At 41.5% G+C, this 12,397-nt stretch overlaps 1 protein-coding gene across 2 annotated transcripts in view; it reads right to left on the reverse strand.

The window, feature by feature from the left end:
- The window catches only part of KCNN2 (potassium calcium-activated channel subfamily N member 2), a 149,555-nt gene that overhangs the window by 23,042 nt on the left and 114,116 nt on the right, over positions 1 to 12,397 (reverse strand). For both annotated transcript variants that reach the window (XM_004759056.3, XM_045069313.1), the window contains exon 6: positions 542 to 652. In XM_004759056.3, coding sequence (XP_004759113.1) covers positions 542 to 652 — 111 coding nt within the window. The remainder of the gene's footprint in view (positions 1 to 541; positions 653 to 12,397) is intronic.

Consider the following 12,397-nt stretch of genomic DNA (forward strand, 5'->3'; position numbering starts at 1 on the left):
ACCATATTTTCCCATGCAGATGCTGTACTTCATCTCCTGGACAGCCTGTAAATCAGAGAAAGGGCCTATCTCTGGTACTACCTGGGGGTCCTAAAAGTTACTGGCTGGTTCTCCCTGTCGTTGCAACCCCAGTCTTTAGAACAGCGACGGGCTCACAGAAGCTCAGTAGGACAGTGTTGAATCACTTCCCCATAAAATTTCTCGATGACACTTGACAGTGTGTTCCTTCCTATTCAATCAAATATTGGTCCCTTCTTGTATCCTGCAAACGTAAATGTTAAGTGCACTTATTTATTTAGACTGATGTGGTCTGTTTTGATCCTTGAGTAAATACCGAGGTCGTCCAATTGTTTTCTCCCTGACCTAAAGTTAGAACAAGTCCGTTCTCAACATGCAGGGGAAAAAAAATGGAAGTGATTCCAAAAAGGCCTTAACGCTAAAGCACGTCATGTCAGTTCAGAGGTCAAGATAGAGGTCGTATTGCCCAACGTGGAGAGCCACACGGTAATGTCCCTTGGAAGACACAAGGGTGATGACTCACTCGTTTGGTCAGCTGAGTATCCATCATGAAGTTGTGCACGTGTTTTTCTGCTTTGGTAAGTTCTAGCTTTCTTGCCACCACAGCGACCACCAGGGCTGTGCAACCAGCACCCTGAAAACCAGAAGAGAACAGAACCCCAATAAGTCAGTACATTTGATCTCAGCCACATGAAAAAAAAAAAACATTTTGTTCACCCAAGTACATAAGTGTCCAGAGATAAGAAACTGTAGCAGGGGCACCTGGGTGGCTCAGTGGGTTTTGACCATTGCCTTTAACCACTACCAAAAGCCTCTGCCTTTGGCTCAGGTCATGATTTCAGGGTCCTGGGATCGAGCCCCACCTCGGGCTCTCTGCTCAGCGGTGAGCCTGCTTCCTCGTCTCTCTATCTCTCTGACTGCTTGTGATCTCTGTCTGTCAAATAAATTAAAAAAAAAAAAAAAAGAAAGAAAAAAAAAGAAAAGAAAAGAAACTGTAGCATTCGGTGACCTCAACACATAGCACCAAAAATGCCTGGCCAAGCTCCAGGATCAGGCCTATAAGTGGGGCTTTAAAAACTTAGTTCATGTATTATAAGAGCTTAAGCATGATATTTGACTCAAACAGACTTTAATAATAAGAAATAAATGGTAAAGGAGCAACTTGCGGAAATTTCAGAGATTTCTTAAGAAACAGAGCATATCAGTTATATACCTGGGAGTATAATAGGAACAGATAACAGCTGAGTAAATTAGCATAAATGCATGGAGTAGAAATAACCATTATTCCATTAAAAATAACACTGCACAATCTTTTCTCAAGCTAAGACCGGAGGGAGGTCTTCAAGTCAGTGGACCGTGCTGTATCAGGTATGGAAAGAGATGCATAATCCCCACGTACACAGAACTTCAAGGTCACGGGAAGATCTCAGCTTAACAACAGAACTACCTAGTGTTGAAGGTAAAGGGATACCTTTCCTATTTCAGACATTTACCAGTACAAAGAAAGGCACGGGCTCCCTTTTTTCCTGAAAAAGATCAGCAGTGGTCTTTTTAAAATTACAGGCCACTGTGCTGATCTCTTAGGAAGAGACACGAGACACTGATGGTATCCAAGGGATTAGAGTCCTTCTCCACGATCCCATGCACGAGGAGTTGAGTCTTCTTGGTTTAAGGCTGGTGATTTCATATGGGGCCAGGAAGGCAGGGCTGGGATACCTCAGCTGTTAATTTCGGGCAAGGTCATGGCTACTGCAGTTATCTCATGGATCTCGGCAGAGCCAACCTCATGGGAGTAGAGGGGGAAACTGAGGACCTACCAACTGGCCTGTGAAAGGGAGGTTGGGCCCTCCAGATGGAGTCCTATCCCTGAGAGGACCCCAAGATGGTAGGACTGGCCAAACTGTCTCACTAGACAGCGAAGAAGGCAGGGTTTAGGCAGGAATCTGTGGCAAAGGGGTGCCAACAGCATGATGTTACAATACTTGTGGATCTTTTAACAGGCTTGAATCTTTTTAAACTAGTTCTTAATAGGATCTTTAAAAAAATATATTTATTTATTTGACAGACAGAGATCACACGTAGGCAGAGAGTCAGGCAGAGAGAGAGAGGAGGAAGCAGGCTCCCTGCTGAGCAGAGAGCCCGATGCGGGGCTCGATCCCAGGACCCTGGGATCATGACCCAAGCCGAAGGCAGAGGCTTTAACCCACTGAGCCACCCAGGTGCCCCTTAACAGGATCTTCTTTACGTTAGCCAAAATGTTAAGGTGCTCACTGGATAGTTATCCAAGAGAGTTCCCAAGTCCCACCAGGTGACCTGGTTTTCCTCACTACAAGTAGGTCTGAAAATCACAAATTACAAAAGCAAATTCCACACATTATGTACATGGTAGACTTCACCTTCAGTACCTAATATTGAGGAAGGGGAATTACTCCCAGCATATCCATGTCTATAATATTATATGGCTGCTTTAAAATTTTATTTCTGTAATGCTTAAAGGCAACATAATATTCAAGCAAGTCAGATAATTATACACAAAATGTGCTCTGAATTTTATCGTTTAAAAAGGATCCACACTTGGAAACAAATTTAAGGAGGTAGAAGACCTGCACTCTGAAAAATGTAAGACACTGATTAAAGAAACCAAAGAGGACATAAATCAGCGGAAAGATCGGACGTGCTCATGAATTGGAAGAATTAAGATATCCATACTACTCAAAGCAACCTACAGATTCAGGGCTCCCTATCAAAATTTCAATGGTATTTTTCATAGACCTAGAAAAAATGAGCCCTGAATTTGTATATAACCACAAAAAAATGCCCTGATAGCCAAAGCAGTACTAAAAGAGAAGAGCAAAGCTAGAGGTGTCAGCCTCCCTGATCGCAAACCACACTACAATCAAAATAGTATGGTACTGGCACAGAAATGGACTCACAGATCAATGGAATAGGATAAAGAGCCCAGAAGTAAACACAGGCTTCAGTGGTCAATTTACAACAAAGGTGAAAAGAATAAAAAATGGGTAAAAGATAATCTTGGAAAACGGGACCACTTTCTTAAACCATCCACAAAAATAAAACAAAATGAATTAAAGACCTAAATTTGAGACCTGAAACCATAAAACTCTTAGAAAAAAAAAATTGGCAGTAAACCCTTAGCCCCCTGAGCATCACATTTTGGATTTGTTTCCTCAGACAAGGACAACAGTGCGACAACATCAAATGTCAAACTAAAAAGGTTGCACAATGAAGAATATCATCACCAAAGCAAAAAACAACTTACCGACTGCATGAGGAAGATATTTGTAGATGGCAGATCCAGTAAGATCCCATAAGGGGTTAATTTAAAGAGCACCTACAACTCAACACCCAGAAAAACCAAATAACCTGATTAAAAATGGACAAAGAACACAAATAGATGTTTCTTGTAAAAAGACATACAGCTGGCCAACAGATACATGAAAAGATGCTCAACATCAAGGAAATGCAAATCAAATCCACAATAAGATACCACCTCACACCTGTTAGAATGGCAGATACCAAAAAGACAAGAAATAACAAGTGTTGGCTAGAATGGGGAGGAAACGGACCCCTTGTGCACTGCTGGTGGGAATGTAAGTTGGTGCAGCCACTGAGGAAAGAGAGTATGACAGTTCTTTAAAATATTGAAAATAGAGCTACCCTACAATCCAGTAATCCCACTTCTGAGGATTTACCCACTTCTGATGGAATATTACTTAGCCATAAAGAATGTGATCTTGCCATTGGAAACAACATGGATGGAACTAGAAGTTTCTATGCTAAGTGAAATAAGTCAAAGACAAATACAGTATGATTTCACTTACATGTAGAATTTTTCAGAAATAAATAAACACACCAGAAACAGACAAATATAGAAAACAAACTTCCAGTTATCAAATAAAAAGATCCTGGGGCTATGGAATACATTCTAAGGGATATAATAAATAATAATGTGAGGACTTTTTATGGTGACAGGGGGTAACTAGACTTCTGGTGATCCTGTCTTAATACATAGAAATGTCGATTCACTGCAGCACACACTGAAACTAACATAGTATTATATATCACCTATACTCTCAATTTTAAAAAAGGAATGACTTTTTGAAAGCATACACATCTGTGCTATTCACTTTCAAACATTTGCCACAACATCTAAATAGTTTTGGTGTACTGGGAAGGGGCTAACCAAAAAACAGTGGCCACTCAAGATGGCCATCCATACCTGCCCACTGTAGTTACTATTTGCTCGAGAAATACAGATCACATGTTGCACACTGCTCCCAGGTGCTCATCACTCAGTAACGAAATTCAAGAGCACCAGTGGTTTCCGCATAAGCAGAGAATGTAAAAATCTGAGGGGCTTCAACTGCTAGAGAGAGAGGAGCTGTGAGCGGCGGCTGGCACTCAAAGTTGAATATTGTTCTCCCCTGGCAGGTGGCCACTGCTGAGATCCTTCTGGAAAGAGATCAACATCCTAACAGGAGTGGAAAATCACCGGTATCAAGAGCCTTTGAAGGTCGATTTTTATTTGTGTTTATCCTTGCGCTCTTTTTTGTTGTTTTTGGTTTTGGTCCCCACCCCCGGTCAGCATTCTCTAGCTCGCCGCAAGTCTTGTGCACTAAAATGAGTATGTGCGGCAAACTGCAAAAGCAGGAGAGTCTGACAGTTTAGGAGTTGTTCAAACTATTACTCATACCTGTCACTTCATCATCCTAACTGTACCCTTGAAATGGTACCTCAAGGACCACTTAGAAACCTCCCTCTGTTCAAACACAGCCACTCCTTTAGTTTTGTTTTAATTAGGGCAGCCATAAACTCCTACATCCCCAGGTTCTTAATATTCATCAAAGGACTCCATGTGGATAGAATTGGGTTTCAAAAAAGTAACTTAAAAAAAAAAATGTAGAGGTATGCAAAATGAAAGTTTCCCAGGTTCCAAGGAAATCCCCACCCACGTGACGGGTTTTAAAGATTTAAGTAACGGCATGATGTTATTGTCCATTCCGTTCCGTGAAGTGAAGACAGATGAGAGTAAACATGCTTTTACAACATTTCCTCCAAAGTGTGTCGTCATCGTGATGGATGTAGGAACAGTTGGGACGAACACATGTTACTCTCTGAAAGGAAGATCCCTGTATGCCTTTACCAAGATGAGTCGCCTTCCTTTCACCGCAGTCAGAAAACATATCCTGGTTCCTGGTCTCCCCTTTCGCTCATGTTATGAAGGAAGAATGAAACAAATCACTGGCCTGTCCCTTCAAGATGCTCGGGACCCTCCAGACTACACAAGGAAAAACACGGGTGTGTTTACGAAGCTGACAGACTCAAGGAAAATGTGGAGGTTCTCCTTAGCTGCTGTGTCACTTTTCCTTCCAACAAATTACACGTTGCTAGAGAGAAAGAGAGAGAGAGGAGGGAGACCGTGTCCTTAGAAGAGATCATTACTAAAGCTCACTGCCCTATACCAGATAATCAGCATAAAGCAGAAGTGGAACCCCAACACCTGGAGGGTCTGAGAAGCTGCCAAATGGAAAAAATACAGCCCTTTCTTCCATTCTGCATTTCTTCATCAGAACACAGAAACTGTAAGGCACATTGGGCCGCAGAATGTTCAGGAAGAAATTCATTCTCCCCGAGGTCATTTTACTGCACGATGTTTGAAAAGTTCAAGGCACCACCGTCATTTTACACCAGGTCTCCTGGTTCTGCTCCTCTGGTGGATTCCTTCAAGAATCATTTTGGAAATCCATTTTGGGGAGCAAGATTTAACAAGCTGACAATATGAGCCTATAGAGAAGGGAAATACTTTAATAGCACATTGGGTAAAGGTTTGGATTCTTATTTAAAGAGGCACCTGCCACAAATGTAACATAAACACTGGAATGTATAATTTTCTTTTAGAAATTTCAGGATCCACACCCTCACCAAAAATGACTAATGAAAAAAAAAAATGAGTGTTCAAAATACGCCAGTGCTAAATTAATTCTCCTCCTGCAAGTCTTATAGTAGCTCCTAAAAGCTCATAACTTGAGTGTGATAGCCAATTTGTTCGACTAACAGTAATTAAAATTTACCAAAATACAGTTAATTTGAAAAAAAAATCATGCTTTTTCCTTAAAATACACCCAAATTAATAAAACAGCTTTAAGGCCGATTAACTTGAAAATATCTGCGTATCCTCCAAAAGGAAGATAAAATTAGTATTTGGAAAAACTGCCCATTTCTCTGTCCCTGGGGTTGACTGATGCAGTATCACAGAATAATAAACACATTTTAGTGCGCTGGTCTGATACACTTTTTTTTTTTTTTCGTGAAACTACGTTAACCAATCACTTCTGGCAACTAAAATTCTATAAACCACTCAGCTTTCCTATTCTATCCCATTGGAATTCTGCAAGATCTCCTCGGGTCATGAAAATCAACAACAGTCCAGGTAATTTTGAAGACAGATTGCCCTGAATTTCTTTAAAGATGAGTTGGTATTTGCTGATAGGAGGGGAAAGGTCAAGTCTGCTGTCCTCAACCAGTGGAAGAGGGGAGGAGGTAATTGTGGTTTTTTTGAGTTCAGTCAAAAAATCCAGACCTATAAAACCCAAATCTCCATTAGAGTGATTTGCTGGTTCAGCTCATTCTTGCACTCTGACGGTTGGAAAGAAAGAAACGGTGCCTAAAACTGGTAGTCAACAATGAGTCACGCCCGGGTTTCAATCTCCTTATTAGTGACAGAGCCAGGGTGAGGGCACGTACTGTAAAGACAGGAACGGTAGTCCTGCCAAATAAAAGTGCTGATAGTCTAGAAAAATCAGGTGGAATGGTGGAGGCAACAAGTCAGAAGCTAGAAGGTCACAACAACTTCTGACTCGACGTGTCTGTACTTGGAAAGCAGCTATTATATTTCTGGAGAAATGTCCCTGTGGAGCCATGAATGTCTGCTTAGGGCACTGGTAGAGAACTCTGTCTTCTGACTGAAGGTCCATCAACCCCCGCTGCTCCTCTGCGCAACATAGAAATGAGCTGAAGAATTTAAAGATGGGCTCTCCTCAAATTCACTGAACACACCAGAAAGACCCCAGCAAATAAAAAGCTTCTTCCAAGTTATTTGATCCTAAACACGTCATGTCAAATTCTAGAAGACTTACAAAAAGTATCCTGGGGTGGGTTTTTTGTTTGTTTTGTTTTTTGTTTATTCACACAAGCAATACCAGGAACTGAGTTTTTACTCTAGTTTCTCAGGATTTCTATATCCCCTGGCAGGGGGGAAAAAAAAAATCCCTGAATGGAGAGAGAGAAAGTAGGAAGAATATAACCAGACCTTCAGTTTAGCCCTCTTGAATACCAGTCATTCTCTTTATAAGCTCTGGCTAATTGATGGCTGTGTTCTGGAAGACTCTGTGACTAATTGAACAATGTAGCGTTTTTTCCCCCTCAGGATGAAAACTGACCTTTGACAACTGACTGAGCCACCATGTGACTTTCCGTCAAGACTCCTCCCCAAAGATACAGATGTAGTGAAAAGAAGGGCCATCTGTACCCCAATGTTCATAGCAGTAATGGCCACAGTCGCCAAACTGTGGAAAGACCCAAGGTGCCCTTCAACGGACGAATGGATAAGGAAGATGTGGTCCATATACACTATGGAGTATTATGCCTCCATCAGAAAGGATGAATACCCAACTTTTGTAGCAACATGGACGGGACTGGAGGAGATTATGCTGAGTGAAGTAAGTCAAGCAGAGAGAGTCATTTATCAGATGGTTTCACTTACTTGTGGAGCATAAGGAATAACATGGAGGACACTAGGAGAAGGAGTTGGGGATGATTGGAGGGGGAGACAAACCATGAGAGACTGTGGACTCTGAGAAACAAATTGAGGGTTTTGGAGGGGAGGGGCTGGGGGGTTGGGTGAGCCTGGTGGTGGGTGTTAAGGAGGGCACGGATTGTGTGGAGCCCTGGGTGTGGTGCATAAACAATGAATCTTGGAACACTGAAAAAAATTAAATTAAAAAAAAAAAAAAGACTCCTCAACAATGGGTAAAAGGATTTATTATCTTAAACTCTCATCCTGAGGTGGTATAAAAAATAGACCTTTTTGTTATTGTGGTTCCCTGAATAAAACTTGAATGATTCACTGCTGCCATGATTGTTAAATTGTTCCAAACTGCAGAAATGGTTGGGGAGAAGCTAGATCACACTTGTGAACTGGACCCACATGTGTTAATGAATCCATGGGGAACCGCTTACCAGGTAATAACTTGTGTCCCTAGGATGGGGCAGATGATACTTCCTGTTTTAAGGTAATTTTGCCAAAAAATCTTGTCATATGTTCTAGGTAAAGGGCCCACAGGAGTTGCCATAATTCTATAGAAATAGACAAGCAAAAATGCTAAGTGACTTAATGACCTTCATTCTCCTATAAGCCTAGAGATACCCTTTCACCAGTGCAACTGTATTCTCCTCTTGAAATGATCCTATATATTCCTAAGTAAGGGAAAAGTAGAGCTTTTTTGTCTACACATACAGATATGAAAGCATAGCTAGGATAACTTTATAATTGCTAAGCAAAACAACTACCTGCTCTACATCAAGTAGGACATGATGTTCTCATCATGTCCAGCTCCCAACTGATGAAAAGTTAAGACACCAACGATCTGACAGTGATGTCTGCCCAGCACCTTCAGCCAAAAGAAGAAAGCCATTTAGAGGTCATCCCATTGGCTGCGGAAGCATCAAATCCTTGGTAGGACCTCACAGAGGAAAGACTGATGGATAAAGAGAAAAAAGTAATTACAACCTTCATGGCTTTCTCTGGAAGGGTGATGAATGACCATTAAGCAATCCTGGGAGTCTGTGTTTATAAGACACTATCTAGGAGAGAGAAAGAGATCTTTGTGTCTTCAGCTTTACTATTAGGTAGGTGTGGGTAAGAAGGAGATTTCTGCTTGATTTGTCTGATCTATCATACCGTGGTATCTGTATCTAAGATCATCTTATTTTAAGCATTTCCATCATTATTTATGCACACAACACTGTAAAAATTACAAGAAAAGCTCTGCAAGGTTGTCTTGGATTCACAATTGACATTTCAGGCAAGGAGAGGTGTTTTGTTTTGTTGATAAGGCCATTTGTTTGTCTCTTAGAAATATTCTGGAAAACTCTCTCTCCTCACTTTTTCACAATATACTTCTGCCCAGAGCACTGCAGATTAATCTTAATGTCATTGGAGCCCAAAAATATCACTCACGACACAAATTAAGCTATTTAAAATATTTTAAATTACAGTTTAATTTTGGGATTTTAACCAATGAAATGTGCACATCTAAAAAGGTGCCATGAAATAATTCATTAGTTTCATTAGTTTTATGAAGAAAGCCAGTGCTCATTTCTTTATGTGTACATTTTGAAATGGGAAATGGTCTTTGTAGATGTTAGCATTTGGGGTGACTATATCTTACATCAAAGTGGAAAAAAAGAGCCCACCACATAAAGCTATAAATTCTATCAACTTCATAAAGACAAAAACCAGAAAATTCAAATATAAAAGAATACAAAAAATATAGCACTTCAGAGATAATAGACAAGATGATTCAGGGATGACCCTGTCCTCTCTCAGGAGTATTGTAAATAGTATTTCCTTTTCACAATTTAGTAGGGACCAGATGGAGAGAGAGAGAGAGATGGCCCACGGGAAATCTGACATTGTGCATTTTACCTAAACATGCATTGCAAAAGCCCAAGGGGGAATAGGCAAATAAATGCCTAAAATAAAAGCAAGTCGTGTCTGGCGTGGATAATCCCAAAGTGACAAACTGGTATTTAAGTTTCCTGAAACAAAAGCCAAAAAACAAAACAAGATGAAAGGTGTTTTGTCAGACACTTTTTTAAAGGAAACTAACCATATCTATGGGCTGGGAAGACAACTTAGCTTCTTCAAGGTATCTTCACTGTCAGCCAAACACTCTCCATATCCATATGGATAACCTGAGCAACACATGGTCAAGCCCCAGAAAGTTTACATGGGATGGAATCAATTCCCGGAAACTCATCCCCGGAAGGTCGCTCTGGGGACGTGACTCCATGGGAGGTTGCTTGGTCTAAGGATAGACACAATCCAACTCCATGAAGCATTTCATGTAGGTTAGTCCAAGGTTAATGAATTTGTCGACATGCAAGTAAACCAGTTTGGATGGGGCCAGTTAAGAAATAAGTCTGTTTGAAGGGGCACCTGCTCCCCAATGTTCATAGCAGCAATGTCCACATAGACGAACTATGGAAAGAGCCCAGATGTCCATCGACAGGTGAACGGATAAAGAAAATGTGGTATATACACACAATGGAATATTACACAGCCATCAAAAAGAATGAAACCTTGCCACCTGCAAGGACATGGATGGAGCTAGAGGTTGTTATGCTAAGTAAAATAAATCAGTCAGAGAAAGATGCCATATGATTTCACGCCTATGCAGAATTTAAGAAACAAAACAGATGAACACAGGGGAAGGGGAGGAAAAATAAGAAATGACAAAAACAGAGGGAGACTGTTAACTCTATAAGAGACTGTCAACTCTAGGGAACAAACCGAGGGTTGCTGGAGTGGGGAGGGGCGGGAGGGAAGGGGTAACCAGGTGACGGGCATTAAGGAGGGCACTTGATGGACTGGACTGAGCACTGGGTCTTATATGTAATTGATAAGTCACTAAATTCTACCTCTGAAACTAATAAGACACTCTATGTTAACTAAATTTGAATTTAAATAAAAAATTAAAAAGTCTCATCTGTTCCTTACATGGGAGTGGACCTCCTCAGCCTGAGAACAGAGAGTCTGTTTCACCATGAAGCCAGAGGGCAGCAGCGAAGTCGTAACATCTTTGGGTCCGTATAGATGAAAGGTTGAGTGTAACTCCTATTTTTTCTGTGAAGTAGGATCCCTAGTGAAACCTAAGTAAGCAAGTAGTTCAACTCAATAAGAGATTTTGTGCTGTCAGGTGAGGCTCTGAAGACCCTGAGGACAACGAAAAAAGCGAGGAAAGCTAGAAATACTGCAAGACCCAGGCAAGGCTGACCTCCCATCCGGTTCTGATTTATGGCGTATTAGACCATTTGCACAAACCCTGAGTCATACCTGATTCAACAATAAAAAGGAGAGTGGGGGAGAACATCTTGCCTAAAAGAAACACCAAGGAAATTGTTTCTAAGAAGCTTAAGGGGAAAGACTCTACAATTAGCAGTTCTGGGTTTTTTGTTTGTTTGTTTTTTGCTTTGTTTTTTGTTTTTATAAATAGCATCATTCATGTCCCTTGTGGGCTTGTTATGGCCCTCCAAAAATACATCCATGAAAATTTTATTTCCCAGAGCATTATGCTATAGAACAAAATGCTATCTTCTGAGGGGAAAGGAGGAAGTGATCCAATAGTTAACAGAACAGACCATCCCCAGCATAATGAAAAAAAATTTTTTTCATTAAAATGCACAGAACTGCATTTTTCTTTTATAAGCCAACCATGTGAAGTGATACCCACATATTATATTCCTTACAACTGGGACCTGAAATGGTCATCTTGTGGCTCCTGGTGGCCTTAAAACTAGCCCTGGATTTTATGGGAGTGGACCTCCTCAGCCTGAGAACACATAGCTGCCTTACCCCAGGTCGGTACTACCGAGTGAGAGAAGAATGTTCCCGCTCCAATCTATGCCACAGGCACGCAGTCCTTCCTGCTAGTTCTGACTCTTGGAACAGTCCCCTGAGGCAGCTGTTACAAGGGTACGGGCTTCCCTGGCCACTGTTCAAAGGCCTTCACATGGAGAGCCTGTGCCTCTGCTGCCAACCTGGGGGTGGACACAGGGGAGGCATTGGGAGAGATGCCTAACTTCAGAAACGCTGGGAATTTCCTGCCTAAGGAGCTCCTGGTATTAGCTCTCATATCCTGACCCAGGCAGAAAATCAAAGAAGCAGCGAGATAATATTTGGCTGTATCCAAACTAGAAAAAGCAGCTAAGCAACGAATAGAACATAGGTCACTGCCAACAATGTGGCAATGGGAAGTGATGCCTGGCTTCGGCATTTAAAAGTTCACACCGCATTATGATCAGTTTGAGACAACTTGCCACCCTCCCGTCGTCATCTACAACACATAGAACAGGGGCGCCTGGGTGGCTCGGTGGGTTAAAGCCTCTGCCTTTGGCTCAGGTCATGATCCCAGGGTCCTGGGATTGAGCCCCACATCGGGCTCTCTGCTCAGCAGGGAACCTGCTTCCTCCTCTCTCTCTCTCTACCTGCCTCTCTGCCTACTTGTGATTTCTGCCTGTCAAATAAACAAAATCTTAAAAAAAAAACAAAACACATGGAACAAACTAGTCCCAGTCA

This window comes from Mustela putorius, unplaced genomic scaffold (assembly GCF_011764305.1).
Source record: "Mustela putorius furo isolate JIRA1106 unplaced genomic scaffold, ASM1176430v1.1 tig00003923_pilon_pilon_pilon, whole genome shotgun sequence".
In the NCBI taxonomy this organism is placed as follows: domain Eukaryota; kingdom Metazoa; phylum Chordata; class Mammalia; order Carnivora; family Mustelidae; genus Mustela; species Mustela putorius.